The 15,432-nt window shown below is 40.9% G+C and overlaps 1 protein-coding gene across 2 annotated transcripts in view; it reads left to right on the top strand.

Annotated features, from left to right (window-relative positions):
* The window catches only part of Unc13c (unc-13 homolog C), a 478,076-nt gene that overhangs the window by 20,269 nt on the left and 442,375 nt on the right, over positions 1-15,432 (top strand). For both annotated transcript variants that reach the window (XM_076937868.1, XM_076937867.1), the window contains exon 2: positions 3,892-7,095. In XM_076937868.1, coding sequence (XP_076793983.1) covers positions 4,134-7,095 — 2,962 coding nt within the window. In that variant the 5' untranslated portion in view covers positions 3,892-4,133. The remainder of the gene's footprint in view (positions 1-3,891; positions 7,096-15,432) is intronic.

Below are 15,432 nucleotides of genomic sequence, written 5' to 3'. Positions count from 1 at the left end.
CTATTTTTCTACTCTGGTGTCCTAAATGTATAAACTCAGGCAGAGGAGAAGGCTGGCCACTTTCTCAGGATCACAGTTGGGTGCTTAAACTGGATTACCTCACAGGAAATCTGTATCCAGGACAATGTCGGAAGCTATTGGCAATTACTGCCTTGTCACCAAATGGAACTTAACCTACATTTAAGACTGTCAAGATCCTGGCTCAGTTTCTTCACCCACTAATTCCTGTTGTAAGCATTTTCACAGGCCAAGGGAGACACTCTTCCATCTTTGGACATTAGCTGGTATGACTCTGGTAGTTGGTCTTCAGGCCAATGTTTTTTTAAATTTTTATTGTTAATTTTTTAAAATTTGTTTTTAAATTTTGACAGTTTCTTACTTGTTTATTTGTAATGTTTTTGTATTCCCATTATTTCATAGCCTTCCCATGCCTGCTGGCTCCTTCCTCCTCCTCTTCTTCCTCCTCTTCCTCCTCCTCCTTTTTCCTCCTTCTTCTTTATCCTCTTCCTCCTCCTCCTCTTCTTCTTCCTCTTAATCTAGACCCACTTTTGCTCTCAAGTCTGTGTGTACATGTGTGTGTGCATGCACATACACACATACACGTGTGTACATTCATGACGGTTTTATACAGAAGGAATGTAGCTGTGTTCATGATCGCAACAGCCATGTCACCTCCAGAAGACAGCATTTCTTAGTACTCTCCTGATGTCCCCATATATATTCCTGTCACTCCATCTTCCACAATGTTCACTGGGCCTTAGAGTGGATAATAGAGATGCCCCCTTTTGGACTGGACACAGACATCTGACAAATCAGTGACTCTAAGGCCATAAAGGTGTTTTGGTTTTTTGAGACAGATTCTCAATTTGTTTCAGGTTTTCCTGGCTGGAAATCACTATGTATCACAGCCTGGCATCTGATGATGATTCTCCTGCCTCATCCTTCCATGTTCTCAAGTTATAGCCATGGCCGACCATGACCATCTTTCTCAATGCATCCTCTCTGTATTGTTTGGGCCAAGGTCAACCCTTTCTGCCTTCTTTGACTTGATTTATTCGACTTGTGAGTTAGTGAGTGTGTTCTCCCGTTTATGTATTTATTCATTTAGCTGATGCGGTATTGAGAAAATATGATGTAGCAAGCAATGGAAATAGTTAAAGCCAAATGGTCCTTGCTTTTCAGCAGTTTGCAGTCAAATTGGGAAGGTAGATAGATACGTAAGTAAAATATTTCCCGTGAATGGTTATTGTGAGGCTTTCTTAATGGAGGTACATTCAAGGTTCTATCGGAGCAGAAAGGATCAATTGCCGAAATTTAGGAGTAGCCAGACTGAAGCTGATCTTTGCTAGGTCTAAGATAACATAGGCATTCTACAGACAGTCACAAAACATGTGGTAGAAGGGCAAGGCAAAGGAACCGGGGACAGAAAGATAAGCTTAGAACAATACACAACACTGAATCAAAACCACAGAGAACTGTCCCTTGAATATTTTTGTTGGAGCAATATGCTCCCGAGACTGTCAGGGTGCTTTCCATAGTAACATTTTCGTAGATTAATCGTATTGGCTTTAGAGAAATTTTGTGTTTGAAAGAAGAGAAAACTTAGCATGAGGAAGAAATAGTATAGTTTTCTGCCCCTAGAAAATCTGTCTGACATCAGTGCCTGGGTGAAGAAAAGAGTAGAGATTCAGTCTATGCTCACTTGGCTCTCTGTTTCTAGCCTTGTAGCGAGACATGATACCATGGAGGTGGGAGCTGAGGGAGGAAGAGGGTGGCCACATCCCAACTGCCAGGAAATGATAATAGGAAGGGGTCAGGGCATCATATAGTCTCCACTGACCTGCTTCCTCATACCAAGTCCTACCTGCCATTATTGTCTCATACATATATGCTTTATATCCATCAATATATTATAGAATACAAGCTTTATATTAGGTCTGAGCCCTCAGAGTATTGATACTGAGGTAAAGATGAGTGCAGGCCTGTAGTGTCCAAGCCATTCTGTATGATTGTGATACAGAGGAAGATGATTCCTCAGGGCAGTTACAGACACATGCTCTTGGGTTGTGTTTAGTGGGACAGGACTTCCATTTGGATGGTGCTTCTTCTAAGTATTCTCACCCACAGGGACAATTCTGAATCACAATGAAAGCCATATAGTCCTGGTATGAGAACATCAGACACAGTCACAGAATTACTGCTTTTATGTCAGCAAAGCACAGACATCGTGTGTGGGCTTGGTAAACAATATTTTAGATTGAAGAAATTGGTAGAACACTTCATTCTTCCAAAACTCATTGAAAATGATTCATGCGTTCCGATCTAGCTTCACTTTCCTAAGTCTTTTCTTTATAAGGAGAGATCACAGTTATGCATAATAAAGTTTCTGAGCACATTTAATTCAGGAGTTAACTTCTCAGCACCATTTATTAGTAGAAAATAAATGCTGGCTTGTAATTGTGAATGAGTCAGAAATCATCCCAGAGAAGAGCACCTGCAACTCTCAAGGTGGGAGTCTTCTAAGGCTTGGGAATTTTTAGTCTCTCTCTCTTCTCTCTCTGCATCTGCTCTCCTGCCTTCTTCATTCACATACCCCTTCCCTTGAGAAGCTTGGCTTTCTGCCATAGTGTGTACTCCCAAGTCCCCGCGGTGCCTGACTGAAGTGAAACTGGAGGTGTTCCAAGTAAATTGAGGCAGACTCCAAAAAACTTCATGAAGATTATGATGTATCCTTTAGTGAATTACACTAGGCTGCTTATCTACCCAGATACATTCTTCAAAAACAAGCAAAGAATTTGGTGTTATTGTCATCCTGGGATATATCTCAATGATAAACAACTTCACAAGTCTTTTGAGAGTCTATCATAGAGAAGGCTGCTTGCCATGTAGTCATGGAAAGTGAATTTTTTCTTGCTGTTGTCTGAGAAGGAATCTGTCATGAAGGTGTCATGGTTGTCTGTCAATCACACTTCAAAAACAAATAGCAGGAAGGAATCTGGCCAGTCCCTTATTGATTATCTGTATGCTTGTTTCATCTGTGGTGCAATTTTATTTGGTGGCTTCAGAACCCAGTTTTGATGATCTTCTTAATAAACACCAAGGATGAATTTTCAGCCACGTTGCCAGGTGGATGTACCAGTGGTTTAAGCTGGCAATGCTCTTTCAAGCCTTGGCTTTTACGTTTTGCTTTTAGTGTTTCTAGTTTTAAGGCAGCTATACTATGCCTTTTGTTGTTTCCACTGCTCAATTTAATATAATCTTAAAATGTGTTTCAGTTCATGCTTGTCTACTGTCAGACTGGATGTCTACATTGATCTCTTAGCAATTATTCATCATTGGAAATAATTATTAATTTTGACTATTTTAATCTTTGTTTAAGGGATGCTCAATTATTGAATCGCTATAAGATCAAGAAGTTATTTCTAGTGTAAAAAGTCTTGCCTGCATGGAAAAAGTCTTTAAAAACATGGACCCTATAAATATGGTAAATTTGAAGAGTCTAGAGTAGGGAGAATATGCTTATTTCCTTATATTTCTGTTAGTAAATGTGAGTTTAGAAAAAGATATAGAGTGGAGATGGTGACATGACCACATTCAAATGATCATTTATTAACTTTTTAATCCGAACATGGCATCATGGCCATGTTCAGGTTGTCATTTTATTAAGTTTTTAAAGTTATTCTAATACCTTCTGTCACCATTTCAACTGCAATAAATAATTTAGGAAAGGGCATCATACAATGAATGCAATTCGATTTAAATTCTGGGAACCACATGCCTCTTCTGTAATTTTGCACACATCACATATCACAAATACCTTGGGAAATGTTAGAGATGGGAAGAATGTGGACTTGAATTCTGGTATTCATTATAGCATTTCTTCCTTTTCAGACACATCATGAAGTCACATGGACATGAAATAGCTATGAAGCCTCCCTTCCAGAGAAGTAGAGAAACTGGGCTGGTGGACCCCACAGACCCGTGAATTCCCAGGGGAGCATCATCTGCTATCCTGCTCCTGCTGGTAGTTGATGGCACTGGTGAACAGGAATGCTGGCCTTGGGTTTACAGACTACCATCCCAGTGCCTTGTTCATGTCCTTGGATTAGAAAAGCTAACCCTCATTGCTCTCCATGGTGGCCAGTCTCTTAAAGAGCTTGATTTTAGCTTATATACATAAGCTTTGCAAAGGAATGTTTACAAAGAAATTGGGAAATACAACCAAAAAGAAAGAGAATTGTCAGCAGAAAAAAGATCAAGATTTCCCTACTGCTGGCCACACCAAACCCCCTAAATTGTCAAATGCCCTGAAAAACACTGTAAAAAAGATTGCAAAGTGCTCATCCACCCATAACTTCTCCATAGAAGACAAAGAAGGTCACAAAGACTTCTCTCTGTCACCCACATTCAGTTACCGAGTTGCTATCACCAACGGCCTGCAGACAGCCGTGACCAACAGTGATGAGGACCTGCTTCAGGAGCTGTCTTCAATTGAGAGCTCGTACTCTGAATCCTTCAGTGAGCTAAGGAGCAGCACGGAAAACCAGGTTCAGTCAACACACACCATGCCAGTCAGACGTAACAGGAAGAGCTCCAGCAGCTTGGCACCTTCCGAGGGCAGCTCAGATGGGGAGCGCACCCTCCATACCTTAAAACTGGGTGCCCTACGGAAACTGAGGAAATGGAAGAAGAGCCAAGAGTGCGTCTCCTCAGACTCGGAGTTGAGCACCGTGAAGAAAACCTGGGGGATAAGAAGCAAATCTTTAGACAGAACTGCTCGAAACCCAAAGACAAATGTCTTGGAGCCAGGGTTCAGCTCCTCTGGCTGCATTAGCCAAACCCACGATGTCATGGAAATGATCTTTAAAGAGCTTCAGGGTATAAGTCAGATTGAAACAGAACTTTCCGAACTCCGAGGGCACGTGAATGCTCTCAAGTACTCTATCGATGAGATCTCCAGCAGCGTGGAGGTAGTCCAGAGCGAGATTGAACAGCTTCGGACAGGGTTTGTCCAGGCTCGAAGGGAAACTAGGGACATCCATGATTACATTAAACACTTGGGTCACATGGGGAGTAAAGTTAGCCTGAGATTTTTAAATGTGCCTGAGGAAAGACACGAATACGTGGAAAGTGTGGTGTACCAAATTCTTGTAGATAAAATGGGTTTCTCAGATGTACCAAATGCTATTAAGATTGAATTTGCTCAGAGGATAGGGCAGCAAAGGGATTGCCCAAATGCAAAACCTCGACCCATCCTAGTGTACTTTGAAACCCCTCAGCAAAGGGATTCTGTCTTAAAGAAATCATACAAGCTCAAAGGCACAGGCATTGGGATCTCCACAGATATTCTAACTTACGATATCAGAGAACGGAAGGAGAAAGGGGTGTTACCATCTTCCCAGACATATGAAAGCATGGATATGAAGTTATCCACGCCAGAGCCCAAAGCCAAGAAGAACGCGTGGCTGTCACCAAATGACAGTGACAGAGAACTGGAGTCGGACCTCAGCAGAAGCAGCTATGCTGACTCTCCAGCAAAGGGAAGTTCTTCGAAGTTCAGCTCAAAGTCACACAGCGCTCGGAGTAAGAGCAAAGCATCTAACAGCAGAACACAGAAGTCAGACTACAATAAACGGCCCTCCCAACCGCCAGCACCAAGTACCCCTGAAAAGCAAACACCTCACTATGTGGAGGCCACACCACTCTGGCATTCACAGAGTGACTTCTTCACTCCTAAACTTAGTCGCTCCGAGTCAGATTTTTCCAAATTGTGTCAGTCTTATTCAGAGGATTTTTCTGAAAGTCAGTTTTTCTGTCGAACTAATGGGAGCTCCCTCCTTTCGTCTTCTGACCGGGAACTTTGGCAGAGGAAACAGGAGGGCATGCCTGCCTTGTACCATAGTCCACAGGACCAGGGTTTGGATGGGAGTATTCCAGCAGTGTCAGGACAGGGTGAAATCGAGAATACAGAAACAGTAGACAGTGGTATGAGCAACAGCATGGTGTGTGCATCTGGAGACCGAAGCAATTACAGTGGTTCCCAGCTCTCATTGCATGAGGACCTGTCTCCATGGAAGGAGTGGAATCAAGCAGGGCAAGGAACTGATGTTGGTTTAGATTCATTTACCCAGGAACCTTTTGACTACGACACCAACAGTTTGTCTGACCAACAGCTGGATATCTCCAGCAAAGACCTAGATGACCTAGGCAAGTGCCACAGTGACCTGCAAGATGACTCTGAAAGCTATGATTTAACCCAGGATGACAACTCTTCTCCATGCCCTGGATTGGATAATGAACCACAAGGCCAGTGGGTTGGCCAGTATGATTCTTATCAGGAAGCCAATTCTAATGACCTGTACCCCAACCAAAGCCATCCATCCATGATGTATCGAAGTCAAAGTGAATTGCAAAGTGATGATTCCGAGGGGGCCCAGCCCAAATCCTGGCACAGTCGGCTAAGCATTGATCTTTCTGATAAGACCTTTAAGTTCCCCAAATTTGGATCTACTCTTCAGAGGGCGAAGTCAGCCCTGGAAGTGGTGTGGAACAAGAGCACACAAAGTCTCAGTGGGTGTGAGGACAGCGGCTCTTCCTTAATGGGGAGATTTCGGACATTATCTCAATCCACTGCAAATGAGTCAAGTACCACCCTTGACTCTGATATCTACACAGAACCCTATTACTATAAAGCTGAGGAAGAGGAAGACTACTGTGAGCCAGTGGCTGACAGTGAGACAGATTACGTTGAAGTGATGGAGCAGGTCCTAGCTAAGCTAGAAAACAGGACTAGTGTCACTGAAGTAGATGAACACATTAAAGACTATGACCACCCTTCCTATGAAACTCCTTATGAGACCCCACAAGACGAGGGTTATGATGGGCAGGCCGATGACATCATTAGTGAAGGAGAACTGGAAACCTTAAATGAACCAGCAGTTGAAATGGAATTAGCAGAAGATGAAAACCAAAACCCCCCTGTAGAGCCACCAGAGGTCATGAAGCCAAAGAGAATCCGACCTTCCTTCAAAGAAGCAGCTTTAAGGGCCTATAAGAAGCAGATGGCAGAGCTGGAGGAGAAGATCCTGGCTGGAGGTAGTCAAGTTTAAATGCTAAGTTGTGTGTTATGTGCTAACACTTATCAGTACAACTGTAGGGGGTAGTGTAGGCTTTCCTAGGGGAAGGAATTCACCTGCCGTGAATTTGTATATATTCTGAGAAGAATTTCATTTTGTTCAGATAGCTCTCCCAACAAGGGACTCATAAAGAAAATGAAAGTAGATTTCAGATAGTTCATATTGAAATGAGCCCAACTCTAGGCCTGTGTACATGGTAGATCAAGATTTTTGTCCTAGATGCAGGAAATCGTTGGGGAAATAAAAGGACAGGCTCTTAACCAAGTAGCCTGGCAGCCATGCCCTGGTTCTTCTGGGTTCACAGGGATGAGGAGAAAGGGGTATTTCATTAAAAAAAAAATTGGAGAACACAGAGTCAAATATAAAGATTCCTTAGTAGAACTGCAGTTTAGAGCCCGATTTTAAGAAGAGATGGGTTTGCAAAGCCAATCCTAGCCTGTGGATGATTGCCAACTTCTCTTACACAGACTAAGCTGAAAGATGCAGTAGGACCAGGAGCCCAGGGCACCCCAGAGCAGACAGAAGTCATTCTTTGTGTTAATAAGGAGTGAGAGTGGGGGAGTTTCCTCAGAAGTGGTCTAAAAGTTACTTCTCAGTTAGAAAAATGAGAATAACTGATTTATCTTTCTAATTTCTGAGGGGAACAATCTTCAATGTGCGATTTTGTTGTTGTGGATAGATAGGAGTTTATTGATGTTGTTTATTAACTAAACCTTATTTCTATATGCCTCAGTTATTTACATTATATTTTATTTGCATGCCTATTGTATCTTTGGATAGCATTTTAAAAATCTTGTTTTAAAAACAAATTTGATAATTTTATGTGTTCTCAGATTATAGTATTAACATCTTTCACTAAAATATTTGCTCTGTATATTTTCTAAAAGCATATGTATATGTGACTACGTATCAACCTACTATTATGAAATACTATTATAGGGTAACTTGTTCAGTAGGTAGCTGTCTGTAGCTTTGCCATCGAAAACTCCTTACTACTTTCTTACTAGAAGGGTCAGGCTGCAGAGAGAGCAGTCACCTTTATCATCAAATGATATAAGATTTAAGACAATCAGCTTTCCCTCCTTCAAAAGTCTTAACCCTAGGAAGCAACACAGCATGTCTATTTAAAGGAGAAAAGTTGTAGTGATGGGAGTGAGGTACATTGCCTGTGACTTTGTTACTGAATAAATAACAGAACAGAAGCAACCCTCAACTATACCAAACTGGTTTGAAAATGCAGAAGAGACTAATATCATTGTTATGTAAATTTTAGAGTTATATTATCCCCATCAGAGTAAGACTAGGTGGAAGTTCTCCATAGTGAAATTCAGTTGACAGATTTTTTTTTTGTAGGTAGAATCTAGAAATTAGACCTTTTTATTTACCATGGATTCAACAAGTTAATTAAATTGGTGTGTGTGTGTGTGTTTGTGTGTTTAATGTGATATAATGGTTATGTGTTTACAGTCCAACAAGTTCAAGGTATTGGTTTGAAATATTAAGCAATATAAATATAGCAAGTCCTTATATTTAAAAAATCTGGATCTTCAATTAAAAAATATCTTAGTTTCTACTTACCAATGATTTACACACATAAATATCTATGTACCACCAGTGTGCCTGGTGCCCTCAGAGGTTAGGAGAGACATTTGGTCTTCTGGGACAGAAGGTTGTGAGCAATCCTGTGGGTGCTGGGAACCAAATCTGGGTCCTCTGCAAGAGCAGCCAGTGCTCCTGGTTTTTCAAGAAAGAAATTGATGTATATAAACATGGAATCTTGTTTGGCTTTCTGAAGGGATATCTTAACATTTGCTACAATGTGGATGGGTCTTTAGGTTATCACTTATTAAGTGATGCCAGCCACAAGAATATCCCAGAATACAACTTGTATGAGACATCTTAACAAAAGGGGGCAGGGCTTGAGTATAGCTCATTGACAGAACTCAATGACCACATGAGAAGCTCCGGGTTCCCTCTTGAACTTGTAGAAAATAAATCAAGTACAGAGAGAAAGACAAAAGCAGTGGTGCCCAGGGAGTGTGGAGGAGAGAACAAGGAATATAAGGGAAAGGAGACAAATACATGGGATGAGCCATGTCTGGGATCCAGTGGCGGAGTGATGACAAGAGTAGATTATACTTATTATAGTCTAGATTTGTGTTCTCGACACACACCAAGGGATGGCCATGTGAGGTAACAAGTATGCTTACTTGTTTCACTATAATCATTTTGAGTATCTATACCTATCTCCTTATGTCTTAGAAATAAGCACAAGTTTATTTAAAAATTAAATTGAAATTGGAAATTTCACATTAGCAAAGCTCTACAAATTAGATTGCTATGATAATGACCCTTCCAGTGGTACTTCTTGGAAAACACATTGCTTGTGCATCTATTACCAAATGTGAGACTTCTGAATCAGAAAAGCTCGTACCATGTACTTAACCATCCAGGAAAATCTGTGGAGGACTCCGAACCCTCTACCATCTTGTGATATTATCATCCCACGAGGCAGCTTTCAATGGAATCTGAGGGCTCTCACTATGCTAGATAAAATGGGCACACACTTCCTTAAGATCCACTCTGGTTACTTAAGGGCACCAGCTTGACTCCCCAGGAGGCTGCAGCAGCCTGGATTTCAAAGGGCAGCTCAACTTCACTTGGCAGTGAGCAGGCATCTTCCCCATCCTGTGCTCCCAATATGCTTCTGAGGGAAGGGCAGCCAGGGAAGGACTTTTCCAGGCTCTTTTCTGCTCCGGGTACCCGACAAGGTGCCAATCGCTGTGATGGTTTTGTGCCTGTGGCCATCTGCTCACTGAGCCTTGGGCAAGTGCCTGCAGGCTTGCTCCCATGGCTGCCCAGTTCTAATTAGGCAGCAGTCCTGTCTTTTATTACAAACCTGGCCAGAAAGGTCTTGGTGAAAATCTCTGAGGGATGTAGAATCCTAAACATAGTATTATAAAACTACATGTTCAGACACTTGAATTATTTCAACTCTTATCTTCAGAGCCTAGAGACAAGAAACCCATAATGATTGTGGCTATTTGGTGATAGTATTATAAAAAAAAAAAAACAAAAAACAAAAAAACAAAAAAAAAAAAAACTACTCTACTAGCATTCCAATAGCATAAGAAATCTTGGGTTCTATATAGACAAAAAAACCCTGCCACTGTGGGGTCCAAATCTTCCCTGTCACTGGACCCTGCTGGGTGGTGTCATTTACATAGCTGACTTACACTCATATTAACTGTCATACTAAGAATGCTTTGATTTTTATCTCCAACCCAGAACTAACCACTTACTGGGGTTCACTCTACTCCCCTTTAACTTCTGCCGACCTGTCTCTGTAACCCTGGAGTCACCTTGTATTTGCATATGCTGCTTGTTTCTCTTCTGAACCAAAATCAAGACTTTCAACTAAGCTTCACACAGAAAGTTCAAGTGGTGGTTTCATGCTCACAACAAGAAGAGACAAGTACAATCTTCAAAGTAGAGTTCAAGTTCCAGCCTCCATGGTGGTCAGTGACTAAGGTCATGCATGACTATATAAGTGGTTCTTGATGAAAACTTATCACCCCATATTCTGTATGTGTATATATGTATATGTGTGTTTATATGTACAGATATATACATGCGCACATATAAATACATGGCTTGGGCCAATGGGATGAAGTCTTCCAAACTCATTTTCTTTTATTCAATAAAAATGATATTTCTTGATTATATATACATATACCTCAAGATAGTGAACAACATATATTTGGCTTTTACTATGAAAACTAAAATAAAATTATGGCTTGGTATCTGTGAGAAGCCTGGGTGTGTGGACTGCTCCTTCAGTGATGGCCTAGCCAACACATCACCAAAACTGTGCTATTTTACCTAAGGCCCAGCTTGATAGCTAAGGTGAATAAGTATTTCCATTGTATCTTGAGGACCTTTCATTCTCAGTTATTGAATCACCTGGGTCCCACTGTGGAGTCCAGGCCATAGCTGGCCCTCTCCTGCAGAGTGTGGGCAGAGCTGGCTTTTTAATATGCTCTTGTTGGATCTGATGCAGGTGGTTATCAGGGCCCATATGAAGAGTCCTGTTGAATGCTGGACAGCAATGTCTCCACACAGTATCCTCTTTAGTTTCCTGTTCTTTTTAAACTGATAAAGAATCAGCTTAAAGAAATATGCTCATGACATTCTAAACTTAAAGGAAAAAAAAAACTGAACAGAACAAATAAGATTTTTGTATTCCTCTAGAGTGACCAATTTTCAAATTTTATGAGAAGCATTTGATATTATCTGCACATTAAAATGTAGAGAAGAAATAGGTTGTTTCGTGAAATTGTGTGTAAATCAAAAAGTTTAAAAATTATCTACTTTGGAAGCTGGACAGTTGGCTTTGTGGTTTAGAGCACTTGCTGTTCTTGCAGAAGACTCCGGTTTCATTCTCAGAGCCCACAAAGCAGCTAACAGACGCCTGTAACTCCAGCTCCAAAGAATCATATGCCCACTTCTTGCTTCTGCAGACACTGAATACATATGCTACACACATGTACATTTAGGCACACCACATATGCACTAAATAATAAACAGTGTTTTAAAATTTTTATTCATTCTTCTCTTACACAGTTTTCTGGTTCCCCCAACTCCTCCCAAGAAATTATCTATTTAAAAAGTACTGAGAAAGTTTCCATTAGAAATTATTCAGTGAATAAGTTGTTCAAGAATACTTACCATTCTGTCCACTTTATAGCTGTGTTTTAAAAACTCAAGGCAGTTTCTAGCCCCACTCCCTTCATCCCTCAGTCCCTCCTATCCCTTCCCCTACACACATACACACACACACACACACACACACACACACACACACACACACCTGCACCCCTTAATCTCTCTTCTTGTTCTCTCCTTCATTCCCCGAATCTTCTTACAAAGCAAGGATCCTGATACTGGTTACAGTAGAAACCAACTAAATCTAGGTATTATGTGTATAATGAACTTTGACCTAGACCTTGCTCTTGGTATTCTATAACTGTCTACATGTATCTTTTCAAAAGTTTTTACTTATCAGTATCACAGATATTTATGCATACCATCAGAGCATTTTGATTTAGGTACACAAGCTAATTAGCACATTCTTCATCCTATTCACTTATAATTTCTGTCAGAAGAATATTAAAAATATATTCCTTTAACAATCTTGAGTGTCACACTGTTACTGTGGTCATTGCAACATCACACTTTGCTAAAATGTATCCCTCCAGTCCTGAAGCATCCACCCTTAGTGCAACATCTGTTCTCCATCCTTCCTTCTCCCTTGCCCCTTCAGCATCTGACCACAAGCTTTCTGTTCTCTATCTCTATAGGATGGATAGTTGTGGATTTCAAATACAGGGAAAAATACAGCTCCCATCTTTCTTTGCCTGGCTTACTTCACTCTATACAATATCCTCAATATCTACCCATGTTGCCAACATTGGCAGAATTTGATTCTTATAATAATTACAGTTGAATTCTATAGATGTAGCATAGTTTATTTCTTTTAAGGTTTATTTTGATTTTTAAGTGTGTGTGTGTGTGTGTCACCAGGAGAGAGTGTTGGATCTCCTGGAACTCTGTAATTACAGGCTGTTGTGAGTGAGAGACTGCTCTCATGAACACAGGAGTACAGATATCTGTTTAATATTCTGTTTTGAATCTTTCACATGGCTCCAGAATAGAAATGCAGGATGCCATGCTCTTCTATTCTGGTGACCCTCCCTACTATTTTCCTCAAATGGCTATTTTCTCAGTTACTATGTAAAGTGTGTGTTTCTCCACATCCTTCTTACTGCTCATCATTGTTCTTCCTGATTGTAACAGGGCGGTGGGTTTCTGTTGACACTGTGCTGACAATTATGGTGCTGAGCAATTTTTTCAATAGTTTTGTCCATTTGTATCTCTTCTTGTTTTATTGTGTGTATTTGTGTGTGTGTGTGTGTGTGTGTGTTCATGTTTGTGTGTGATTCGAGTACATGAATTTGAGTGTAGTTGAGGGTATATTTGTTTGTAAATGTACATGTGGAGACCTGAGATGGATAGACAGGTCTCTTCTATCATTTTCTGCCTTATCATTTTGAGACAGGATCTCTTGCTGAACCTGGGACTCACTGTATCAGCTAAACTGGTTGGCCAGAAAGCCCCTAGCATTTGGTTATCTCTTCCTGTCAGTGTTGGGATTACAGGCACACACTACTGAACATGGCTTTCATATCAGTGATGAGGATCTAAACACAGGTCCTCATGTTTTTCATGGCAACTGCTTAACCCACTGGCTGATTTCCCAGCCACCTAGGACAATCATCTGTTAAAGACAATAATATGCACAGCATTAGAACTTGTTCCATATCCCATTCATCAGGTCTGGTCCTTTCTGGCTCTCAGCTAATCCATCAGAAGCTCTCAGAAGTAAAAACAACATCAAACAACAGCAAAACCACAACTTTCCATTGAAAAGTTACTATTATATCTCTGTAGGTAGGTAACACCAACAGGTCCCGAAGACAGCAGGAGCAAAGCTATTCCCTCTCTGCCTTCAACTTATCACCCAGTTCTTTCTTGCCTGAACTTAGTGAGATCCTTTCAAATAGTTGTCTTGGCTCCATGTCTTGCTCTCTCCTAATCTGTCACCTCTCTGTAGTAGAGATGCACACAAATTTGCAAAACTGTCAGGATGTCAGGTTTTTGTACTATTTTTTAGCATGGAGTTATATAAAAAAGCAGTGGGGCCCATAGTACTGGCAATGTTTCTTTCCCTGATGCCTCCCTAACCAGGCTGAAAGGCCCATACCTTTATCATTTGTTTCAATGATCAACAGTAGCCAACTGTGACAGCCAAATGCAGTTATAGGCACAGTGCCTGCAGTCACCCTACAAACGGTACAACTTTTGGCAAGTTGTTTAACTTCTATATGGCTCATGCTCCATACTTTAAATGCAGATAAGGCATCCTTTTGATGAAAGAAAGAAAATAAGTACTTAACAATGATATAAGCTTTCGTTCGAACAGTAAATTAGCAGCAGAAGCCAGCCCACCTAATAGGCATGATGACTTCTATTTCATATCGTAAACTATTTCTGAGAAATATGAGGCAGAAACCAAGGGTTCTGGTTATCATCTAGTGCAATTCTCCTATAAGCCGAAATGATGGCCCAGAATGCATTTGGGGAAATGATCAATTATATGGTTATTTCTGGTGTTTGAATATCAGAGAAGCGACGTGTTCAGCCAGCTTTGTGGAACTGGGCTGAGCCTAATAGTTGTATTTCTTAATGCTTTCATGAAACACGGGAGCACACAACTGCATGCACCATCCAGCTTGTTAATATCTTTTGGGGGGAGGAGGCAGTTGCAACAAAGATAACCAAAGCCAAGCGAAGCAGCATCAGTGAGTACTGAGTATTGTGTGGAACTTTGGGTAGGTGAATGGGAAAAGATAAAAGAATATTGCATCCCAAGTTAGGGAAATGGCTCAGTCAGTAAAGGATTTGCTGTATAGGATGAGTTTAGATTCCCAGGACTTGTGTAATATCTGGATGTGGTGGTATACACCCATAAACTCAAACTGAGCTTAGACAGATAGAAGGATGCTTGGACCTTGGTGACCAGCCAGTCTAGCTGATTCAGCAAGTTCCATATTCAGTGAGGGGACCCCACATCGAAAGATAATGTGGAAGGTAATCAAGAGGACACCTGACATTGACCTCTGGCTTCCTCACATATACACTGATGCATTTGGGCATTTTCACACATACACAAGCACACACACAAAGTTACTCCCATGATCCAATCAATGTGAATTCTTGATGCCATCAGAGTCCAAGTGAAGGCTATTAAAAAATCATTTCCTGGACTTCCTGTTGTGGGAAACAAGTGGCTCTTCAAACTGTAATTCAGCTGTCTCTAAGAGCCACTTGTTGGCACCAACTTGAACGTATAGTGTGTGTGACATTGTGGTTAGAAATAAAAGAAAAACCGCAGAAACAATCATTAACTAACTGGATAGCTAATGCATGATCATTTAGTTATAATCATTAGATATTACTAATAATACGACTAAGACATAAAGTGAAGTCATTAATTTATTCATAATTAATTCAACCTGAACTCTGCAACAGTGTCAAGTACTTTTCATTTTACCACCCAACTCAGCATACTGGCAAGGCATGATGCTCAAGGAATCTCCAGAGCTCCGTGAGCCCCACCCCCAGCAGCCTTCCTGTGATTGCAACCACAGCTGCGGTATATCATAGTCCATCACCA

Source organism: Arvicanthis niloticus, chromosome 7 (genome assembly GCF_011762505.2).
Source record: "Arvicanthis niloticus isolate mArvNil1 chromosome 7, mArvNil1.pat.X, whole genome shotgun sequence".
In the NCBI taxonomy this organism is placed as follows: Eukaryota; Metazoa; Chordata; class Mammalia; order Rodentia; family Muridae; genus Arvicanthis; species Arvicanthis niloticus.
Note: the sequence above shows the minus strand (reverse complement) of the source record. Positions and strands in the feature narration are given on the sequence as shown.